Source organism: Citrus sinensis, chromosome 1 (genome assembly GCF_022201045.2).
Source record: "Citrus sinensis cultivar Valencia sweet orange chromosome 1, DVS_A1.0, whole genome shotgun sequence".
Lineage (NCBI taxonomy): Eukaryota > Viridiplantae > Streptophyta > Magnoliopsida > Sapindales > Rutaceae > Citrus > Citrus sinensis.
Window position 1 is genome coordinate 7161242 of NC_068556.1, and position 24351 is coordinate 7185592.

Sequence of the window (24351 nt, forward strand, 5' to 3'; positions counted from 1 at the left end):
ATATGCACAAATCAATCAAAGCAAGCAAAATCAGTATCATAAACATAAAAATGACAAAAACTACAAAAAAGGGTCTTTACTGATATTATAATAGTGTCAATAATTACTTTAAATTATACTTGTTAATTATGTTAGTAATGTAGCAGTGAGAACACAATGATACTTATTTGTGGTGTCACAAATATACTGATAGTGATTATTATCACTACAGCATCACCAAAATTATTCCATTATTTTAGTATCAGAATGTTACGATACTATATTAGTATCTGTGATTACTATTAATATGGTATTAGTATTTGATTTATTATTAAAAAAAAATTGAATATTACCTATTTGCAAGTAAGATTATAATGTACTATAAAATTAATAATAGACATTAAAAAAAAAAATTAAATTTTATTTACATTAATAAATGAGTGTAACATAAGAATATAAGTACTGATTACAAGCTAAAGAGAAAATAAGTTTCAAATACTTAGGAATGACAAAATAACCTGGACTCGATCCGGACTCGGATAAACCCGTATAATCTGGGCCAAGTTCAATCGCTACCAGAGTAAATTAACTCTAGAATCCAGATTCAATTTTATGAATCCAAATATTTCCGATTCTGGATTCGTGTTCATGTGAACCTGTATATCCAAAACCTACCCAGATACTTTTTATTTTAATATAAATTTTTAAAAATTATTTTTAATATAAATAGAGAAAAAAAAGAAAAATAGCCCTATCACAGCGGGCCCTAGTTTGCAATTCACATTTTCCTCTTCTAAAATCTCACAACCGCCAAACATTTCCTTTTATCTTCATCAAATCAAATCGTCATCGTCATCGCTTCAACAACCATTTCCTCTTCTCTATATTCATCATCATCATCATCACTGCCTCTGCTAACCATCATCATCATCATCAGATCTACGAGATCAAGGATTTCGTTCTCACTACCAGAAGGAAGGATGCACCTTCCGTGAAAATCAAGAAGAGCAGAGATGTTGTCAAGTTTAAGGATTGCTACTCCAAGTGCTAAAGAATTTCTTTAGTGGTCTCCATGAATCATCATTCACTGACTGTCTTCTTGTTTTGGCTAAAAGAAAATGTTTGTTTCACCCCATGTTGTTTTCTAATAATATACATAGTATGTGGATTTAAGCTTATTTGATAGCTGTTATTGTTAGAGGATGCGGATCTCTTTGCCAATTGATTTATAGACATTGAAACTTAGTTTGCCTGATTAACACTAAAAAGTGTACGTGTAATAAAGATAAAATTATTAGTTTATACTTATTGCGTGGATTAAATGCGCTCATTATTTCTAAATTATCTTAATACTCCCCAAATATATTTTTATGTTAAATTAATTCGCAATATGTTAATTTTTATCTTGTAAATATGTTTTAGGAATAAAGATGGAATTAGAATTGAAAGCCGGAATAAAGAAGGAATGCTGGAGCAATTTGGAAGCATTATTAAGGACATGTAATAAATAAAAACAAAAGAACAAAAGGCAACCACTTTGGTTGCTCATGATGGTCAGGAGGCCATTATGCCTCCTAACAATTACACATTTTAATGTCCATATATATAATAAAAATAATAAAATAAATAAAGATAATGCATTTCTTGCCTATAAAAGGCAAGGAAATACAAGGAGCGATGCATTAAGAAGTTAGAGAGCTGAGCAGAGAGAGCTCAAGGCGAAAGAAAATAGGGTGCAGCTGAGGAATTGTGTCTTTTTCTTCTTTTGTTGTGTAATCAACTTTTTTGTAACGTATTTCAAAAGTTTATCAAATAAATAGAGTGTTGTTTTTTCTTTCAATATGAGTGGCTAATTTTATTAAGCTGAGGTGAAAGGTGAAGCTCAATATTTCAAACTATTAAATTTATTATTTTCTCAAATGAGTTTTAAAGTTTATTTTATTATTTTCTAGTCATTTTTTATGTCATGTTAATTTATAAATTTCTTTAGGATCTGTATGATATTTTGACACAATGTTGACACATTAATATAGTGTGACACATTAGGTACTTTATTCCATATTTATCCACACACATAGAATTAAATGATATAATAATTAACTGGTAAAAATGAGGAAAAATATAAATGAGAGAGTATTAAAATTATAGTTTGAAAACAGAGAGTGGATCCCGAACCCTAGCATATTTGTAAATTGATTTCAAATAATTTATTTTCCCCACAATTTATTTTCTTAGTTTTAAATTGATTACTAGATTTAAAATTCCTTGTGGTTCGACCCCGAACTCACCGGGTTATATTATAACTGACACTTTTATACTTGGAAGTAATATACTTTTGAGTCGTGTCATTGCCCATTGCAACGTTTGCCTATTACATTATTGAGTTTAATTTCTGGATTAAAAAATTCATAAAGTAATCTCAGTTTAAAACTTGCAATCCGGGAACTCATATTTTTTCAGGTTTAACTTGGACCGGACCCGAAATTGGAAAAATTGAGTTTATATTCGAGTTCAGTATGAATAAATTGGTATCCAGGTTTGGAACTGGGAATGCTGAACTAGACCAGACTCAAATTTTGCCATCCCTACAAATACTTGTTAGATCATATAAAAATAAAGCAATTTAATTTGAAGCTTCCAATGGTTAAACCTCAAATTTGATGCTTGAAGTTGTGATGTCATGATCAATTTAGATTGCAAATGGTCTCTGCATTAATATATATATATATGAGAAAATATCTAATGGCAAGCACGTAATATGAGTCATTTCATAGCATAATAATTATTTAGTATAAATAATTTTACTGAGATGTATCACCACATAAGTATTGGCAAAAATTGGATAATATAATTCAATAGTCAATAATTGTTATATTTCATAAGTGAATAAAATTTGAATTCATAGCAGCTATGTACCCAATATCCATATCAAATAAAATATTATTTAATACAAATAAAATCCAAATTGATGCATATATAAGGTAGAAAAATATATGATACTTAATTTAGCAACCAATTAACCTTAGTACTGATTAAATAAGGGATAAGAAAGTGCTTTAAGGCATTACCTCAATAAGAGATTCTTTAAGCAATCTCATTTGCACATTCCTTTATAGAATATTCATATTTAACATGAAAATGTTTCAACTTTATTAGCTTTAGCATTCAAGGTTCAATTACAATGACATGATTCAAAAGTGTTTAATTTACTCCGAAATATAAGAGTGCCTAGTTACACTATAACTCGGTGAGTCCGAGGTCAATCTACAGAGAAAAGATTTAATTTGTTTATTTTAATTTATCTAAAAATGAAAATAAAATTTAAATATATGCAACTTAATTTAAACAAAACTATGAAATTAAATTAGTTAGGGTTATGGATCCATTCTTAGTAGTAAATACAATTTAATCAATTATTTTTATTTTTATTTTTATTTTATTTTATTGTCCAAAAGATTAATTATAAATTATGTACAATTATTTTTCCATTAATTTTATTATGGATTAAGTACTTAGTGTGTCAAAATTTAACTTATCAAAATACCATTTTACCATACTTTATACTAAAATATTAAGAATTCATTGTGCCAAACTCCCATATTTGTCTACAATAAATCAAAATTTCAAAATATAAAATATGGATAAAATTAAATAGAAAATAATTTAATTTATATAATTAAAAATAAAATTTGATTAAATCATATTTTTCTACTAAGAGTTTCACATTGCCCTAACTATTAGTATTTAGCTAAATGTATTTGAAATAAAGGGAATTATTAAAATTAAAAAAACATAATTAAAAAATTGTATTTGAAAATTGAAAATAAAAGTAATTTTATTTATTGAAAATATATTACAAAGAGAGATGAGAAGAAGAATTTGAGAAGAAAGAAGTGAACAAAAGGTGTAGAGAGGTGTGTTCCCCCCTCCCCCCCCTTCTTTATCTATACTAATACATTATTAATCCACATCATACACTTAAATAAAGCTAATTACATCTAGCCATACATTTGTCCCACTAACAAAACATTAACATAATTTAATCCAATCAATCACACACAACTCATTCCACTAACAATTACCACACCTAACATGGCAAAAACTTATAGTTTCACAATTACCACATTTAATGTGGTAAAAACTTATAATTTTACAATAAAAGTCATGGACCTTACTCAACAATAACTTAACTTTTCGGACTTTCGGTATCCAAATTCACATCCATACATTTGTTTGAAGTCTCAAATTGCGTAAAATTATTATTTTTACCTAATAAACACAAAAAATACACAAAATCAAATATTTAAAAAAATAATTAGAAATTCATAATATGTTACAAAATTACAAATGTAAATTATAATATAAGCACAAAATAACATTTTCACCCCTTAATAAACATATAATTTTAACACTAATCACAATGCATAGATCAAAGATTAGGTGAGACTAGCATAGCATAAAAAAAGGTTCAAAAGTTTTAATTTTATCAATCTAACTACTTCTATCCAAATAAAAATATAAAATCTCAAAGTCTATATGAACTTGAGAGTAAATACATTTACTTCCGAAATAAGTATAGTCATATAATTACATCACAAGAAATCAGCTCAACAATCAGTGGGTTTCATAAATAAGAAATTTAATGTCTAAGAATAAGAATGGTTACTTGTCATTAATTTCCGGCAAGAGATGTTGACCATGACTTCTGCACCCTTTTTATATTCCCCTACAATTTAGAAAAAAAATCTCAAAAACTAATTTTACATTAGCCAATATATAAAGAAACAAAAATATAAGTGTTATTATTAATAAAAATTAATTCAACCTAGGGGTGTTTGCGGATCGGATTTTATGGATTAGACATCAATCTATATCCGATCCACAATTTTGCGGAATATAATTTTTCAATCCAATCCAATCCACGGATTGATTAAACTCAATCCAAATCCAATTCATACATCTGCGGATCGGATGCGGATTTGACTCAATCCATATCTAATCCATACGTCTGCGGATCAGATGCGGATTTAACTTAATTCATATCCAATACACTATTTTACGCATTAGTTTCCGAATTAAAAATTTTTTGTTCTCCCTAATCCATGAACTAATGAAATTAAAAAAAAAATTCTAATATAAAAATAATTTTACTACCAATTAAATTTAAAATTGAATAAAATTTAAACAAATTAATTGTTTAAATAAAACTAAAATAATAAATTCAACGTTTTAAAATATAGTACATCGAGATTAATTATTCAAATAAAGCTACAATAATACATTTAAAGTTTCAAAATATAACATACTAAGATTAATTGTTCAAATAAAGTTACAATAATATATTAATATAACACCGAAATTAATTGTACAAATAAAGCCACAATTAATTGAAATGACAAAGTTTCTGAAACCAAACACAGTATGATCATTCACCAGGGCTATTGCACTTGTCGAAAAGTTGTGATTACAGAGCCGTCAACGATGGGAACGAGGAGAAGTACGAGTGACGATCTTAAATGTTGTGATAGTGCAATTGTTTGGATGGAACCAGTGATTGTGAAGTGGCTCGATGGACTTGGGAAAGAAGATGGCTTGCTCTCGTTGGAATCATGCTGACGACGTCCTTCAAATTGATGTCGAGAGTGTATCGAATCAATATTGGGTGTTGCCAGTGCGTGTGACGACGAGGAAGCTTATGGTTTTTTGTTTGTAAATTTTTGGTGATTTGTCGTTATGTTACTTTGCTTTTGGGTGACTTTGCAAATTATTTGTAGCTTGGCGTTATGTTACTTTACTTTTGCTAGTGTGTGACTTTGCTTTTATTTTGTTTTACAAATTTTACAAGTTATATTTGTATATTTGTATATTTGATTATTTAATTATTTTTTATTTAATATTATTATTGGGTAATGGCTAAGATATGTTATAATGTTTTATGTAACTATGCAATGTCACATTTATAATATTCTTTAATTAAATTTATAATAATTTTTTAACTAAATAAATAAATATATATATATATTTTGCGGATTCACGGATTTTTACAGATTTACAGAAGTAAATCCATATCCAATCTATCAACTGCAGATTTTTAAATTTTCAATTCATATCCAATCCACGAATCCACGGATCGGATTTATACAGATCGGATTTTCACGGATCAGATGGATTGAGCGGATTGGATTGGATTCTGAACACCCCTACAAGCTAGCATAACAAAATCTACTTAAATGTAATTTGGACATAGCAAGCAACCAATTAGGAACACGGATCAATTAGATGCAAATCTGTTATAAAAAAAAAAAAAACTCGATCGTTTTAGCTAAAGTTGGTTACCAGATGATTCTAATGAAAATGAAAAAGTAAGATTTGCTCCTGATTTTGGTTAAACCCACTCCGCCCTTTGGGGTAGTGACAAGAACTAAATCAACTGCCGTAATTATTCCTTTTTTTCTTACTTGTACAAGACCTTGTACAAACACAACAATATTTTTAAAGCAAGAAGGTAGTGATATTTGTTAGGGAATTTTTAATCCCGCCTAAGATCTTGTAAGCAAAAATATTAAACAAAAAATAAACAGAAAATAGATGGAGAATAAGTCAATCACACAACACAATAATTTATGTGGAAAACTTCTATACTGAAGAAAAATCACGGCCGCAAAGGACAACAAGAGAAAAATTGACTATGTAAAAAATTACTATAATCACTTTAGTATTTTTCTCACACCTAAAACTCCAATAATAGCTAATTTCTCAATTGACTTAGTGTTTTTCTCACACTAAAAACTGGCTACTTGTAGAGAACTAATTGTTGTGTTATATAAACAAGTAAATCCAACCTTCCTCTATATATATAGATTATTTCTTGCAGGAGAAATATTCTTTTTTTTTTTATATACTAGTTGTATTCCTCCTTAAATAAATCAGATCTCGAAGGAGAAATTACTTATTTCTTAATAAAAATCCTATAAAGAAGAAAATATCCTAAGAAATCCTTATTGAAAAATGAGATATATTTCCTAACAATCTCTACTTTGGTGAGTTTTTCAATTAGGCAACAAAGCATGATTCACCGTATATTCTCACAACTACATCGTCTCCACCTTCTTTACTCCACCAAAACCTCACTAACGTAGGGCTTATAAGAAATAAAGTTAGTCAACCGGTTCGGTTCTAAGGCTATAAACTGAATGGTTTGAAAATATCTGAACCAATCAGTTTGTATTTGGTTCGGTTCAAAACCGAACCGAACTGAACTGAACCAATTGGTTCAGTTGAATTTAATTAAAAAATATTTTTAATTTAAAATATAAAAACCAAAAATCCTAATTCCTAAAGTCGATTTCCAATTGCAATCACTAGCCTAATTCGCTACACGACTTAAACCCAAAATCAATCGACATCCATCTCTCTCCCTTGCTCCTCGTCACAGCCTCACAGTGACACTATCATGACCACAGTCTAGCGCGGCAGCCCCTCAAGCATGGTTAGCCTAGGCCCTCATGCATGGTCATTTCGCTCACCCTTACGGTCTCATGCTCGTTTGCCACCACTCACACCTCACTTGCGACGCTCCTCTCACTCTCAGCAGACATCACTCACACCTCGCTCATTATGCTTCTCTCACTTTTTTGAGTCTAAAATGCCTGCCATCAGCCTGCTTTCTTCACTGCTACAGCCTACAAGTGTTTTTTTTTTTTTTAATTTTGGCTATGTGGTTGTTTTTATGCCGGTGTTACTAGATGAGATTAGATTGTTTAGAACTTGTAAGGGGTTGCTTTTGTGCTAGTGTTACTAAATGAAATTAAATTGTTTAGAACTTGTGAGGGGTTGCTTTTATATTGGTTTTACTAAATGAAATTAAAATGTTAATTTTTTTTTCCAATAACATTGAATTTGAAAGTATATGTCAAAGGTTGGCTTGATCTATTGCATCAGATGTTAATGAAAATATTCCAAAAGTTGAATGATTTATTTAATGGAGTTTTAATTGTGATTTGTAATTCGAAAATATGACTGTTCGTGATAACAAAAAATCACTTAGCAGAAGAGCTTAATTTGAAGGGAAAATTAGATATGGAGACAAAAGTTAAATATATAGTTGGGAATTTATTGATTCAAGAACCAATATTGTTATAATGGGCTAATGGCATTGGCAGTAATCAGCATGTACGCTTTATAACTTACTTCATAATTCATGCTTTAACTTATTTCATAATTCATAATATGCTATTATGCTTTATTTTTTAAATGGATCACTAATCACATAATTTTTTATTTATATTTTCATTAGCCATAATCATGTAATTGTAAATTAATTAACAATGTTTAAAAGTAAATTATGATATGTAGGTGTAGTTTGATTGTTCTTGTGAAAACGAGTTAAATTTTATTTATTTTTTTCATTTTAATAGCTTGTTAAATAAAATAATAAATCAAGACTGCTTATTTATTTTTATTTTATTCATTTAAGATGTCTAATAAAAATCACTCCACCATGAGTAAAATCTTATCATCTATCTAGTAACCATAATTCTCTACATCAAGAATTATACTCCACCTTATCCAGAGTACACATATTCGCTAAATGTCAATCACCTTGCTGAAAATAGCTACTCTCATGTTTGACTTCCTTGAAAATCCTCAACCATCAATATAAAAATTCTACCACACACCTTGTATAAATGTCAAACCATATATTGTTTACAAATCTTGTAGACTCGCTAGTAGTAATATATCATTTTTCATGGCACTAGAAACTTTTCATGAAGATGTTTCATCGTCTATTATAAGGACCATCTTCTCCCACAATAATGAGAGACTTTCTATTAGTGATACTATCAGTTTCTTCATATATTACTGAACTTGCTCTATTTACTTTGTGACAATCCTTTTTAAGGTGTAATGATTGTCCGCACACCTAGCATACTCTTTTTTTCTTAGAGTTATTTTTCTTTTAATTACCAATTGTCAACGCCAAATTATCAAAAGTTTCATTACTTATAAAAGGCACTTAGACTATTGTGGTTTCTTCCAACTTCCTACAAGCATTTATTGCCTACTTTAATGTACGAAAGAAGACTGTGGATCTTGAAGAAGTTACTAGCACTTGACTTTTAGAAGAAATAAGGCTTTGTACCTTAAAAGTAGTTTCAATGTTGAGAATGATTGAACGTACAAAAATTTCTAATCATCTTAGTGTTCTTAATGACATCGTGACAGAACTAGGAGTAATTGGAGATAAAATTGAAGATGCTCTTTCTCTTATACAAATTTTCTAGCCTCACCCAAAGTTCTTTTGCGAAAGAAATTTTCCATACACTCACAAAACATTCTCTACTAGACATAATCGTATAACACTTGCCGCTCTTTCAAACAATTCTTCCTAATCTTCATTACTAGTAATAATAGATTTCCTAAAGTCACTACTAGAACTAGGGGATGTTTTGCCCTTCAAAGCCTTGTATAGCCCATATTGAACCAATACATCCTTGACTTGATTTGTTACATGCCAAAATTGATTATGCCGTCAAACTTTTCAACCTCAGTCCTCACAGGATTTGAAAATTTATATACATACATTATTGCTTTGTAGAATAACCTTTAGCTTTGATACCACTAGGGTTGGCAAATTAAGGGTCAGGGCCGGACTTTTTCAACCCAAGGCCCAAGCCCATTAGAGTAGAAGGGCAAGGGTCGGGCCTACTGCGGGCCCAGGCTGGGCTTAGGCTTTTACTTATTTTTTTAAATTGTTATAAACTTGAAATGAGTTAATAATAATCGAGTTGTTATAATCAACAATGAATTAAAGAAAATAAATATTTTAAAATAAAATAATAAATAAAAAAGAAACTAAATAAAAGTTTAGAGATTTAATTTTTTTAGTATTGAATTTTCTAATTGAAGCACTCTTATAGTTAGTTAACACTTAAAAAAGAGTATAATATTATAATTTTAAAACTTTTATTCATTATTGATATATAAATTAGAGATTTAAGCTTTTTTATTTATTTTTATTTTTTAAATTTGAATTTATTATTCTAATTTATAAATTTATTTTTTTAAAAGTAAAGGGCTTGAGCCTGGTCGAGGCTTTTTTTCCTAAGCCCTTGTCCAGGCCTTCATGTGGGATGCCCGGGACAAAGCCTGTGGGAATGTGCCGGGCCATCTCGGGCTTGGGCCAACCCAGGATTTTTTGCCATTCCTAGATACCACCTGAATGAAATTTTTAATCCCACCCAAAATCTTGTAAGCAAAAATATCAAACAAATAATAAATAGAAAATATATCTTAAATAACCGTTGATCAATTTAGATCCTTTAATATATATATAATCTGCATCCTTTTACTGAATATTGATTTTTCTTTTATTTTTCATTGCAGATCACAAAAATACATTAGAAAGAGTTCTCTCATTCATCCTCAGATAAGCAAGCACATAATTCTTTAATAATTTAGTAAACTAGAATAGTATCACTCCATCATTCCTTTTATCACATGTCAAGTGCAATTCAAACTGCATTAATTATCATGTAAAGAGCTATTCTTTCTTTAGCCCTTTTTTTTTTTAATGTCCAACACATAAAAGTTCAAGGAGAAATTCTAGAATACGTCTGATGTCAGGCATATAACAAGCAAATAATGTCATGACATGTGTGCATTTATTTTGAAAAACCATCATGCAAGTAGTAGTTGTATTAAATTCAACTACACATGTCATTCATGCATCAATTGATTATAATACATCTGAGGTATTCTAGAATTTCTCAAGTTCAAAATCAAATTTTGATATAGAGTTAATGCCAATTAAGGTCATCCTGTAACAAATTAACATCACCCTTTTTTTAAGTTACAAAAATTAGATTTAATAATAGTAAAAGTTGATTGATACTGAATGGATTTTTTTTATAAAAAAAAAAGAACTAAAACCATGATTATCAATTGTCATTATTCTTTTAATTAAAATATTCCATTCAACCTGAATCCATAATTGCTTATTGCAATCATTTTTTTAATTAATAAATTGAATTCAACCTATAACACAACAACCTATTTATTTATTTTATTAAATATTAAATTAGATTATGAGTACCAAAAACCCTTTTCAAGCAAGTACAAGGTCTCATTTGTACTCAATAAACATCAATCAATTAACACATAAACACTTAAACGATATGAGAATAGAGAACAAGATAAAGAGTTATTGCAATATTGATTCGGACTTTCCAACCCTAAATTTGCTCAAATTATTCACAACACTTTTTAGGCTTCTTTTTTAGGATATTTGAGCTTAAGGATATTGGCTTTGGTGGCTTGTGAGGTAGATTATTGCTATAGAGAGAGAGAGAGAGGGAAAAGAGCCTCAGTTCTCTTAGAAGGAAGTATGCCGCCATAGGGATAGGTTTTAGGTTTCCATGTGCACCATCCATTAAAACAACATAGTATCAATGGTTTCTAGGTAATTTACTTTAATTTTTAATATTTATTTACTTATTACTTAAAAAAATTTAAAATGCAACTCGTAGGCCAGTGGCTTAACTTCTAAAATTAAAGTTATGGTTCAGAGGCATTTCGTTCGATTACTAGTAGATACAAAGTTAAAATTTTACATTTTTAATTACTAGTATCTTAATGTCGTGGATCTCAGATATTTAATTTACAGACGCTATAGTATCAGCAATTTGTGATACTTATTTGTTAAAAACAAAAAATAGCCCAAATGCTTGTAAATACAGATACTTTTTAATGAAGTTTCATAAGAGAAGCGTCACTGAAAATCATTTTTCTTATAGTGTACATTTGCCAAAACCACGGATTACGGGCTAGAGATTTCTCAAATTCCGATATAGGTGATCAGAAGACAAGGATAATGCAACGTGAATGCGTAGGGTAGGAAATTAATAAAGTTTTTAGTTTAGACCGTTGACTTACAGTGTGCACAATGCACAATGCCTGATATATCTCAAGCTGTCAGTATGGTTAGTCGATACATGCATAATCCGGGTAAAGACCATTGACTTACGGTGAAGTGGATTCTCCAATATCTGTATGAAACAGTTGATTTTGGGTTATTAGTAAAGAAGAATTATGGTCAACAATGTGCTGGGTATTGTGATTCAGATTTTGCTGGAGACTTAGATAGGCGAATATCAACAACGGGTTACGTATTCACATTGGGTGGAGGTCCGGTTAGCTAGAGGTCAATTCTACAATCGACAATTGCTTTGTCCACTACGAAAGCAAAGTACATGGCAGCAACTGAAGCTGTAAAGAAAACTATTTGGTTGAAAGGCTTGTTATGTGATTTGTGAGTAATCCATGAGAACATTGCGGTCTTCTATGATAATCAAAGTGTGATATTCCTTGCAAAGAATCAAACGTATCACGCTAAAAAAAAACATATAAATGTGAAATATCATTATGTAAAAGAGATTATTGAGGGTGGTTTTGTGTACGTAGGCAGTCATAAAGATGCAACCACTTTGGGATGATGGTTCATTAGTAGTCGGTTCAGATTTGGCCATATCTTCGCCGAGGTAGAGAATTGTTGAAAAGTCAGCACCAAAAGCCAACTTTTCAACAAACATATGGCTGACATGCGAGCTTGCCACAACTAACATGCAAATTTGCTATAGCTAGCATGCACAATGGGCAAATTGCCAAGTTGAGTCTTGGCCTTTATTTAGGCTATAAATAGAGAGGTGATGAGACATTGAATGACATCCCAAAAAAAAATTTAAGAGAATTTTAAATTGAGAGAATAACAATTCAATTATAGAATTGTTAAAAGAGTGAGAAATTTGAGAGTGTATGTAATTGAGAGGTTTTTTCTTTCAAATGTGTGAGAGAGTACTGGGTGTATTTAGGTTATAAAAAGTGAGTTTTTTTTTTTACTCAAATATTGTACTCTAATAATTGTCAGTTATATAATTATTTTCTCTTACTCGAGTGGACGTAGGCATATTGCCGAATAACGTAAAATTCTCGTGTTCTTTATTTTTCTGTGATTATTTGGTGCGCTTGGTTCTACATTCCGCACACAACAGATTAAAAATGTATAGTTAAAATTATGTTTAATATTGTGTCTTTTAAACCTATCCCTATATATATTACAAAGAAAAACGTCCATATTATGGATAAGAAAAATACTTTTTACATGATTTTTATACATTGAAATAGGTTATGCCCTGAGAATATACCATTAAGTTAACCGCATCCAACAAAAACCGAATAAGTAATTTCAATTAAATCATCCAAGAAATGGTTGGTTCGCTAAAAATCTTCTTTCAAAAAGTCGTCCATCCATCAAGTGCTCGATATATTAGTGTGATGCTCACAGTGACTATCTTCTTCATTTATTTAACATAGCAATGGCTGAAATTTCCGTTGATAAGATCCTCTACGACAATGCAACATGAATGCATACGGCTGGAAATTAAGGTTGTTATTATAGACAAATTAAGTAAGTAATTTTTCTAAAATATTTAAGAAGATACTAAGATACAGGACGATTATAATATAAAATAAAATAGGTCAATGGTCATAATATTTGAAACCGATTACTTAGGAAAGCCAGACATTTTGTAAGGCAAAATGGGCAGGCATTGACTTGGTTACATAATTTAGCTGCGTGAAAAGAGGAGAAAAAAACAGTAAATTAGAGTTGGGGCGCAGGGCTTTAAATAGAGCGGAGAGACAGAGATGTACGAATGAAGCAATTGTCTGCTATTTCATAATTAATCTGCCATTGTTGCCACAGAGCAATGGCAAAAGCAAGTAGCAAGAAAGTGCAGAGTCTGATACTGTTGGCTGCCGTGTTATTGTTGGTTAATAATGCGGCGGCAGCACCTGCAGGTGGATTCCTTGGGTCATGGGAGTTGATTTCACAGAATGCAGGGATATCGGCAATGCACACGCAGTTGCTTCCGAAAACTGATCAAATTGCAGTCTTCGATGCTTCGGTATGGCACATCTCAAGGCTACAACTGCCTCAGGAGAAGAGGCCTTGCTTTTGGCACCACAACAAACTTACGAACCAGACCGCAGAGGATTGTTGGTGCCATTCGATATTTTACGACTACAATAAGAACGCGGTTAAGGCACTTAAGGTACAATCAGACACGTGGTGCTCATCGGGAGGGCTGTCCGCGGATGGACGATTGGTTAGCACAGGAGGTTTCCAGTATGGAGCAAAAGCAATAAGATATCTGTGGGGTTGCGACACATGCGACTGGGTTGAGTACCCCGAAGGACTTGCCGAACCTAGATGGTATTCGACACAGGTTATGTTATCCGATGGTAGCTTCCTTGTTTACGGTGGCCGGGACGCCTTTAGCTACGAGTACGTTCCCGTTGAAAAGGAATCCAACAAGGCTGCCATCGCCTTCCCGTTTCTCTTTGAAACGCAGGATTTTCTCGAGAGACCTGGGAATCCCAAGGGAAGATTTAGGCTTGAGAACAATTTGTACCCTTTTGTCTACCTTCTCCCCGACGGTAACGTCTACGTTTTCGCCAACAATCGCTCCGTTGTCCACGATCCGAAAGCTAATAAAATCATACGTGAGTTCCCACAACTCCCCGGTGGCGCCCGCAGCTATCCCGCAACCGGAACCTCCGTGCTGCTTCCCTTGTATCTTCCTCGCGACACCAACAAACCTGTTGATGCTGAAGTGCTGATATGCGGTGGCTCGGTACGCGAAGGTCTGTATCTAGGAGAGGAAGAAAAAAGATTTGTGAATGCCTTGGATGACTGTGCAAGAATGGTGGTTACAAGCCCGAACCCAGAATGGAAGATAGAAAAGATGCCAGCACCCAGGACTATGGCTGATGGAGTCCTTCTTCCAAATGGGGAGGTCCTCATTATTAATGGAGCAGACCTCGGTTCAGGAGGATGGCATTGTGCGGATAAACCTAGCTTGAAGCCCATGTTGTACAGGCCTAATGCGCCAGAGGGCCAGAGGTTTGCAGAGTTGGCCCCTACAGACATTCCAAGAATGTACCACTCAGTGGCTAATTTACTACCTGACGGTAAAGTCTTTGTGGGTGGCAGCAACGACAATGACGGATACTTTGAGTTTGCCAAATTCCCAACCGAGCTCAGGCTCGAGAAATTCACTCCTCCGTACTTGGCTCCGGAGTATGCTGCCTTAAGACCCGCCATCTTGGAAGATCAATCCGATAAGGCAGCTACGTACGGCAAGTGGGTCTACTTGAGGGTTAAGTCATCTGAGCCGCTAACCATCAATTACGTCCAGGTCTCAATCGTTGCACCACCTTTCGTTACACATGGCATCTCCATGAATCAGAGGATGCTTTTCTTGTCCGTCATCGAGCTCAAGAACAATGTTGCCCCAGGGGTTGACGAAGTTGTTGTTGCCGCCCCACCCACCTCAGCACTTGCTCCTCCTGGTTACTATTTGCTTTCTGTAGTTAACCAGGGAATTCCAAGCCATTCAATATGGTTTCATCTCAAGTAGATGATCATCCCGGGATAACTATATTTTTCCACACCCCATGCATGCATGCATTCATTCATTAATTAAAAGCTTTTTTTGATTATTGTTTCTTTATCTTTCTTCCCTTTTTTTTCCTTTTTTTTTCATGTAAATCTTTGGGGTTACGTTGTGTGCGATTCTCGAGGAGAGGATACCCCATTTCTTTGAATTGAATTCAAATTATAAATTCTTTGATTAATTTCAAACAAATTTTTTACGATTTCAATCACAAATTGGCTAGCTGATCGAAGTACGTTGTAAGTTGTAACTCGTCCCGAACTGTAATCCCGAGTTGAAAATTATTTACACACGCAATAACTCTAAATCTATGTGTCTTTATGAAGTTCCAGTGTGTTGAGTTAGGTTTGCATGTAATCTGAAGGTTGTGTTCGTAGCAATTCATCATGCCTTTGACGGTTTTTTTTTTCCGCTCTTAATTTCCAGTTATATTTTATCTTATTATAACATTATTTTCATTTATTACATTTTTTTTGAATGAATGTCAAAATATGAGGTTAATTCATTAAAATAAAAATCAGTGCAAATCTAGAGAACATAACAAACCTTGCCTGTAAAATAGTCACCAAGTTAAAAAGCAACAATAAGTGCAAAAGTAGCAAGATAAATGAACAGAACCGCAAAGCAGAAAAATCATTTTGATAATTGGACAAAAGCTTGGAGATGGCTTGTGGCGGAGAGTCCCACCATGTAAAATTACCACAATGGACTCCAAATTAATATAAAAACAGGTGGCGATATTTTCACCCATTATTTTTTTAAAATCTATCCAACTTTATGAAAATAATTATTTCTAGCAAGTGGCATGAGTTTACCAAATTGTGTGGTGGAAATATTACCATCCTATAAAAAGTAATAATAATGATGAGAAAAAATAAGTATAGCCTCCTAGTTGCTTGATGAAACTAAGAAAAACCTTTATGATGCTTGAAAATAAGTCCAAACCGCTACCGTTATAAGGTGTTAATTTTATTAATTAATTTTTACTAACCCATTGTCTAAAAGTTGGTTATAGAATTTGAATATTTTGGTAATGTAAATAAAGTACAATGACTTATATACTTTTAGTGATTGAATTATTTTAATAATAAATTAATTTTTACTATCAATTAATTTATTTGATTAATTACATTTACTAATTAGTTAATGTATCACCTAACTAAAATTCATAAAGAATTGATTACAGAGACAAATAGAGCATGAATAAGAGGCATTTCATTATAGATGAAAACTTTAATGATTAAAAATACAAAGCTTTAGCTTATTTATACACAGAAACAAAAGGGACAGCTAACCTAAGGGGTTACATTTGGAAAGAACTACAAAGTTGATCCATATATACAACAATCATTGGCCAATCATTTTGAGCTTCTAGATTCAGGATAACCATTTTGCAAGCTCAATAAGTCCAGCTCATTTTCCACATCAGCTGACTCTAGAAAAGAGTAGCTCAGGTGGCATGCCAACATGGCTTCAAGGACAGTTGTTGACTTTCTACAGCTGCTGCTTTCAACACTCTCTCTTAAACTCAAGGTCCTGTCAAAGACTTTAAGTTTGCTCTTAAAATGGCTGAATTAGTAATACCTTGGTTAGAACATGTGCAATTTGATCTTTATTGGCAACAAAGCTTATCTTCACCTCTAGTTACTTTGTCTCTAATGAAATGAAGATATATATGAAAATGTTTAGTGTTTGAGTGATACACAATATAGGCAGCTATAACTGTTGCATTGGTGCTATTACTTAGAAACATTGGAATCCTTTCAACTTCTATCTTTAACTCATTAAGTAAGGAAATAATCCATGTGATTTTAGTACTATATAAAGCCATAGCTCTGTATTTAGATTCTGCAGTGGATCTTACAACCATACTTGTTTTCTTCAACTCCATGGAACCAAATTATCTTTTAAATATACACAATAGTCACTAATTGATCTTTTTTTCAATTGAATCACCGCCCAATCTATGCCTATGTAGGCAACAAGGTCAAAAGACTCTCATTTTTTTTTTAATTTTAAACATATATTCATTGTGTTCTTGAGGTATCTTAGTACTCTCTCTTATGCTATCTGATTTTGTCGCCTGGGGATTTGACATGAATTTGCTAAGCTTGTTCATTAAGAAAGCAAGCTCATACCTTGTAAGTACTACATATTACAGACTTCCTATGACACTTCTGTAGAGTGTAGGATCATGAAATTTAATCCATCATCCTTTTTTAGCTTTTTTGAAGTGCTGAAAAGAGCTTCTATACCTTTGTAATCAGTCATCTCTGTCTTAGCCAACAGATCTTGAACATACTTGGTTTGAGAAAGTAAAATGGTATTCTAATTTCTGATAAATTGTATCCCAAAAAAGAAGTTTAAGTCTCCAAGATCCTTTAAGGCAAAAGTTTTATTTAAATTCTCTGGCAGTGCTTCAATACCTTTGCTATTGTTGCCAGTGATTATTATGTCATCAACATAGATAAGTATAATAAATATCTTTGACTTTACTCTTTTACATAATAATGATGTGTCACACTTGAAGTTCTCAAATCCCTAAAACTTTAGAGTACTCTTTAACTTATCAAACCATGCCCTGCGGTTGGGCTGGCTTCAGTCCATACAAGGTTTTCTCCAACTTGCATATATGTTTTGGCTTGCTTCTATCGTCAAAACCTTCAGGTTGTGGCATGTACACAGTCTCTGTCAAGTCACCATTTATAATGGCATTATTTATGTCTACTTGTCTCAAAATTCAATCATTGTTTACTGCCAAGGTTAAGATAATTAGGATTGTTGCAACTTTGGCAATTGGGCCGAATATATCTTTAAAATCAAGACTTGGGGTTTGCATGAATCCATTTACACAAGCCTATCCTTATACTTGTTAATAATGTTATCTGGATTCTTCTTCACTCTGTATACCCACTTATTTCCAATTAGCTTGTAATTTTGAATGTTTGGTATCAAGATCCAGGTTTCATTTTTCATCAGGGCATTGTATTCATCCTCCATTTTAGTTCTTTTAAGACTTCAATGGTGTTTTGGGGTAAATTAGTCTGGATTTTCATAAACATCTAGTATAATTTTCGTTTAAAATTAGTTGTCTTAGACCTTGTTATCATAGGACGATAGGGCAAAGCTTTTTGTGTAGAGATATTTTAAGTGTTTGGTTCTGTAATGGAAGACAGAGTATGGTTGACTTTTAAATTGTTTGGCTATGACTGGTGAGTTGAGTGAGATTGAGGTGAGTGATTACTTAATATTGCATCAGTGTCCAAAATCTATTGTATTTTATTTTGGACAGGACTTGGGGCATGTTTCATGTTTTCGGTAGTGTCTTGAGAGTGGCTACGAACTATTACTACCCCTGTGAAATCATGAGAATCATCAATAGAAAATGATACAACTTAAAACCTTTAAAAAAAGGAGCAGCAAAATCACTTTGACTTGTGGACACTTGTTTGTTGAAATTTTGATCATTTGAAAAAGGAAATGAGTTCTCATTTAACCTAAAACTTGCTGAAATGTAGACTCTACCTAAATGATTCATACAAACATATTATTTATGAGCAATGTAGACTCCTAACAGAATGCATTTTGAAGTGTGAAAGTCAAATTTGTGTTTGTTGTATAGTCTTAAGAAAGTGAAGCATTCACAGTTAAAAAAAAAACCTTCATATATGAATAATCTGGTTTGAAAGAATATAGTAGTTCAAATGGGATTCTGCTCTTACACACAGGCGAAACTAGTCTGTTAATGATAAATGTAGCATAACTGAAAGCTTTCTATTAATGTTTCAATGGCATTTGGGCTTGAACCAACAATGTAAGGCCAATTTCTATAATTTGCACATGTTTTCTCTCAACCTTGCCATTTTTTCATACAAATAATGATATAAGATTTGTTGAGTGTTAGAAAATGTATATTTATAAAGGAGAAAATCATCATTTTACATTTCAAGTCTTACTAACATCCTTACTTTTATATATTTAAGCTTTTTGTGATTTAATTATGTGTGTTTTATTTTTATTAAGTATTTTATGTATTTTTGGGGCATCATGGTTATTTCACAATGAACGAGAGATCAGACGGCAAAACGGACATCACTTTTAAACTCAGGACAGTCAAAAATTTTAGGAGCATAAAATGAAAAATGGTATTATTCATATGTACGGTACTGTCCATGATACTGTTTACGACACTGTTCACACAGACGGAACGATAACATGGCATTGATCGATTATGTGGCGTTGACTGATGAAGTGTCAAAATTCTATTGGACAAAATTCTTATGCACTGTTGATCGGTGACGTAGTGGACCAAAAATCGTGTGTATGGTACATGCATATACACGGGATTATTCACTGTTCAAACCACGTCACTATTCAAGCCGGTTGATTGTTCAAACCGCGTGGTCATACCGTATCACTGTTCAAACCGCGTGGTCAAACCGCGAACTGTTGACTGATGACGTGACGCAATCCTGAGCGTCCAAACTGTTTTTAATCTAATGGCTATGATTTACTCAATGTATCTATAAAAAAGGGGCCTCCCCCTAATTTGGCATCACTAAATCCCTTTTTGGGCTCCATTTTCTGTAATTTCTTCCCCATCTTGTATTTTCTATGTATTTTAATAAATTTTCATTTTGCCCCTAGTTCAATTATGAGTAGCTAATTTTCTTTCAAGCTTGGGTTGAAGGTGAAGTCTCAATATGTGTTATGGGCTTTATTTGGTAAATTTACTTTCTCTTCCCCTCTAATTATTATGGATGTTTTGACTTTTCGTCGACAAATAATAATAATTTTGTCTAAATACCGCTCTGGTTTCACCGGCTCCCTAGTACAAGGTTATTATTATTTGGCACGATAAGACCTTAGCACCATGTTGATTAGAGTGTGGTTCATGAGGTGTGAATTCCCCACTCATGATTTAATTGGCACTGATACGGAATATTTAGCCCATGGTGCATGTTGATGCGGATTCAAATACCCAAGCGCTTCAATTATTATAGTTTCCACTTTAATTTAATTCTGCCATTTCAATTTAAATTTTAGGATATTCCAAATTAATTTCACCATAAATCCAACCACCTACTTAGAAAATTAATTCTACATATAATTAAAATCCACCTCATCGTGGGATCGACACTCGTCACCGTTAATATATTCTACAATAGATTCGTACGCTTGCGAGTTCAATAAAATTTGCACAACAAATTTTCGGCGTTGTTGCCGGGGAGGTAAGTTATTTTAATTCATAGAATTAATTTTTGTAAATAATTTCTTTTAATTATTTTCTTGTAATTTTTTTTATTTAAAAAAAAGTGAATCTACATTTAGAGGTAAGAATTTCTTTTTTCTGTTCTTTAAAATTCTATAATTTAATTTTCAAGTTATTTTTTCTTTGTAATTTTTTTGTTTATCTTATTAATTTATTTTTAGTTAATTTATTTCACGTATTTGTTTTAGTGTGTTTTTATAGAAATGTTGTAACAATGTGATAAGGTTAGTACCACAATTTCTCCTTCTTCTTTATTTTTATTTATTGTGTTCCTATTTTTTATGTTCTTTACATGTATGGTCGAAGGTCATTATTACCTAATCTTGAACCTATAGATCTTGAACTTGAAAAAATACTTCGCACACATAAACACGTTGTAATTAAAGATAAAAGTGAAATGGATTTGCAACAACAACAAGCACCACATGAGAGGCCATTTAAGGACTACTTTAGTCCCTTAACTAATTTGAGCACATCTTGCATAAAATACCCAAATATAGCTACTAGGAGTTTTGAACTAAAACCTAGTGTGCTAAATTGTCTCCCCATATTTTATGGTCTAGAAAATGAGGACCCATATAATCATTTGAATGATTTTCATGCTATTTGTCAAACTTTTAAATATGAGAATTTTTCAGACGATGATGTTAAACTTAGACTATTCCCATTTTCTTTAAAGGATCGAGTTCGTTCATGACTCAATACATTGCCTGCTAATAGCATTACATCATGGGAACAAATGGCAACAAAATTTTTTAATAAATATTTTTCAATACATAAAACCAATGTTATTCGCAGGGAAATCTTAAAATTTACCCAGAGAGAAGACGAGTAGTTTTTCGAAACATGGGAGCAATTCAATGGGCTACTTTTGAAGTGTCCACGTCATGGGTACGAGAAATGACACCAATGCCAATACTTTTTGGAGGGATTAATCCCACATGTTCAAGAATGGCTAATGGCAAAGAGTGGAGGAGAGCTAATGTCAAAAAGTGCATCAGAGATTTGGCAGTTCTTCGAGTGACAAGCGGATAATTCCCAACAATAGAGTCGATCGCTCAGGAATACTAAAAGAATTAAGGGAGTGAATGAGGTTCACATTGGCGAGTCAAGTTCGGGAATTAAAGAAGTCAAAGAAATGGTTGAAGGTCTCTCTCGACAAATAGCATCGTTATCGACTGCTAAATCAACAGAACACAACCTTGGCGTCAAACAACATCGTTACCGACTGCTGAATCAACAGAACACAACCTTGGCGACAAATAACATCATTATCGACTGCTGAATCAACAACATCATTATTGTTTTATCTTGCTACTTTTGCGCTTATTGTTGCTTTTTAACTTGGTGACTATTTTACAGGCAAGGTTTATTATGTCCTCTAGATTCGTACTGATTTTTATTTTAATGAATTAACCCCATATTTTGACAATCATTAAAAAAAATGTAAAAAATGAAAATAATTTTATAATAAGATAAAATATAAGTGGAAATTAAGAGCGGAAAAAAAACCGTCAAAAGGCATGATGAATTGCTACGAAGTACGAACACAACCTTCAAATTACATGCAAACCTTCAACCATTTCTCAAATCTCTAAAGTTTTAGGGATTTGAGAACTTCAAGTGTGACACATCATTATTATGTAAAAGAGTAAAGTCAAAGATATTTATTATACTTATCTATGTTGATGACATAATAATCACTGGCAACAATAGCAAAGGTATTGAAGCAGTGCCAGAGAATTTAAATAAAACTTTTGCCTTAAAGGATCTTGGAGACTTAAACTTCTTTTTTGGGATACAATTTATCAGAAATTAGAATACCATTTTACTTTCTCAAACCAAGTATGTTCAAGATCTGTTGGCTAAGACAGAGATGACTGATTACAAAGGTATAGAAGCTCTTTTCAGCACTTCAAAAAAGCTAAAAAAGGATGATGGATTAAATTTCATGATCCTACACTTTACAGAAGTGTCATAGGAAGTCTGTAATATGTAGTACTTACAAGGTATGAGCTTGCTTTCTTAATGAACAAGCTTAGCAAATTCATGTCAAATCCCCAGGCGACAAAATCAGATAGCATAAGAGAGAGTACTAAGATACCTCAAGAACACAATGAATATACGTTTAAAATTAAAAAAAAAATGAGAGTATTTTGACCTTGTTGCCTACACAGGCATAGATTGGGCGGTGATTCAATTGAAAAAAAGATCAATTAGTGACTATTGTGTATATTTAAAAGATAATTTGGTTCCATGGAGTTGAAGAAAACAAGTATGGTTGTAAGATCCACTGCAGAATCTAAATACAGAGCTATGGCTTTATGTAGTACTAAAATCACATGGATTATTTCCTTACTTAATGAGTTAAAGATAGAAGTTGAAAGGATTCCAATGTTTCTAAGTAATAGCACCAATGCAACAGTTATAGCTGCCTATATTGTGTATCACTCAAACACTAAACATTTTCATATATATCTTCATTTCATTAGAGACAAAGTAACTAGAGGTGAAGATAAGCTTTGTTGCCAATAAAGATCAAATTGCACATGTTCTAACCAAGGTATTACTAATTCAGCCATTTTAAGAGCAAACTTAAAGTCTTTGACAGGACCTTGAGTTTAAGAGAGAGTGTTGAAAGCAGCAGCTGTAGAAAGTCAACAACTGTCCTTGAAGCCATGTTGGCATGCCACCTGAGCTACTCTTTTCTAGAGTCAGCTGATGTGGAAAATGAGCTGGACTTATTGAGCTTGCAAAATGGTTATCCTGAATCTAGAAGCTCAAAATGATTGGCCAATGATTGTTGTATATATGGATCAACTTTGTAGTTCTTTCCAAATGTAACCCCTTAGGTTAGCTGTCCCTTTTGTTTCTGTGTATAAATAAGCTAAAGCTTTGTATTTTTAATCATTAAAATTTTCATCTATAATGAAATGCCTCTTATTCATGCTCTATTTGTCTCTGTAATCAATTCTTTATGAATTTTAGTTAGGTGATACATTAACTAATTAGTAAATGTAATTAATCAAATAAATTAATTGATAGTAAAAATTAATTTATTATTAAAATAATTCAATCACTAAAAGTATATAAGTCATTGTACTTTATTTACATTACCAAAATATTCAAATTCTATAACCAACTTTTAGACAATGGGTTAGTAAAAATTAATTAATAAAATTAACACCTTATAACGGTAGCGGTTTGGACTTATTTTCAAGCATCATAAAGGTTTTTCTTAGTTTCATCAAGCAACTAGGAGGCTATACTTATTTTTTCTCATCATTATTATTACTTTTTATAGGATGGTAATATTTCCACCACACAATTTGGTAAACTCATGCCACTTGCTAGAAATAATTATTTTCATAAAGTTGGATAGATTTTAAAAAAATAATGGGTGAAAATATCGCCACCTGTTTTTATATTAATTTGGAGTCCATTGTTGTAATTTTACATGGTGGGACTCTCCGCCACAAGCCATCTCCAAGCTTTTGTCCAATTATCCAAATGATTTTTCTGCTTTGCGGTTCTGTTCATTTATCTTGCTACTTTTGCACTTATTGTTGCTTTTTAACTTGGTGA

At 32.1% G+C, this 24351-nt stretch overlaps 1 protein-coding gene across 1 annotated transcript; it reads left to right on the forward strand.

The window, feature by feature from the left end:
- Window positions 1-13745: 13745 nt before the first annotated feature.
- LOC102612159 (aldehyde oxidase GLOX1-like) lies at window positions 13746-15458 on the forward strand. The gene has a single exon (XM_006475629.2). It carries the CDS (start codon window positions 13746-13748, stop codon window positions 15456-15458), a length of 1713 nt encoding a protein of 570 aa, XP_006475692.1.
- Window positions 15459-24351: the final 8893 nt, after the last annotated feature.

What these genes read in the sequence shown, in the direction of transcription:
- LOC102612159 (XM_006475629.2), top strand. Translation starts at nt 13,746, where the DNA reads ATGGCAAAAGCAAGTAGCAAGAAAGTGCAGAGTCTGATACTGTTGGCT.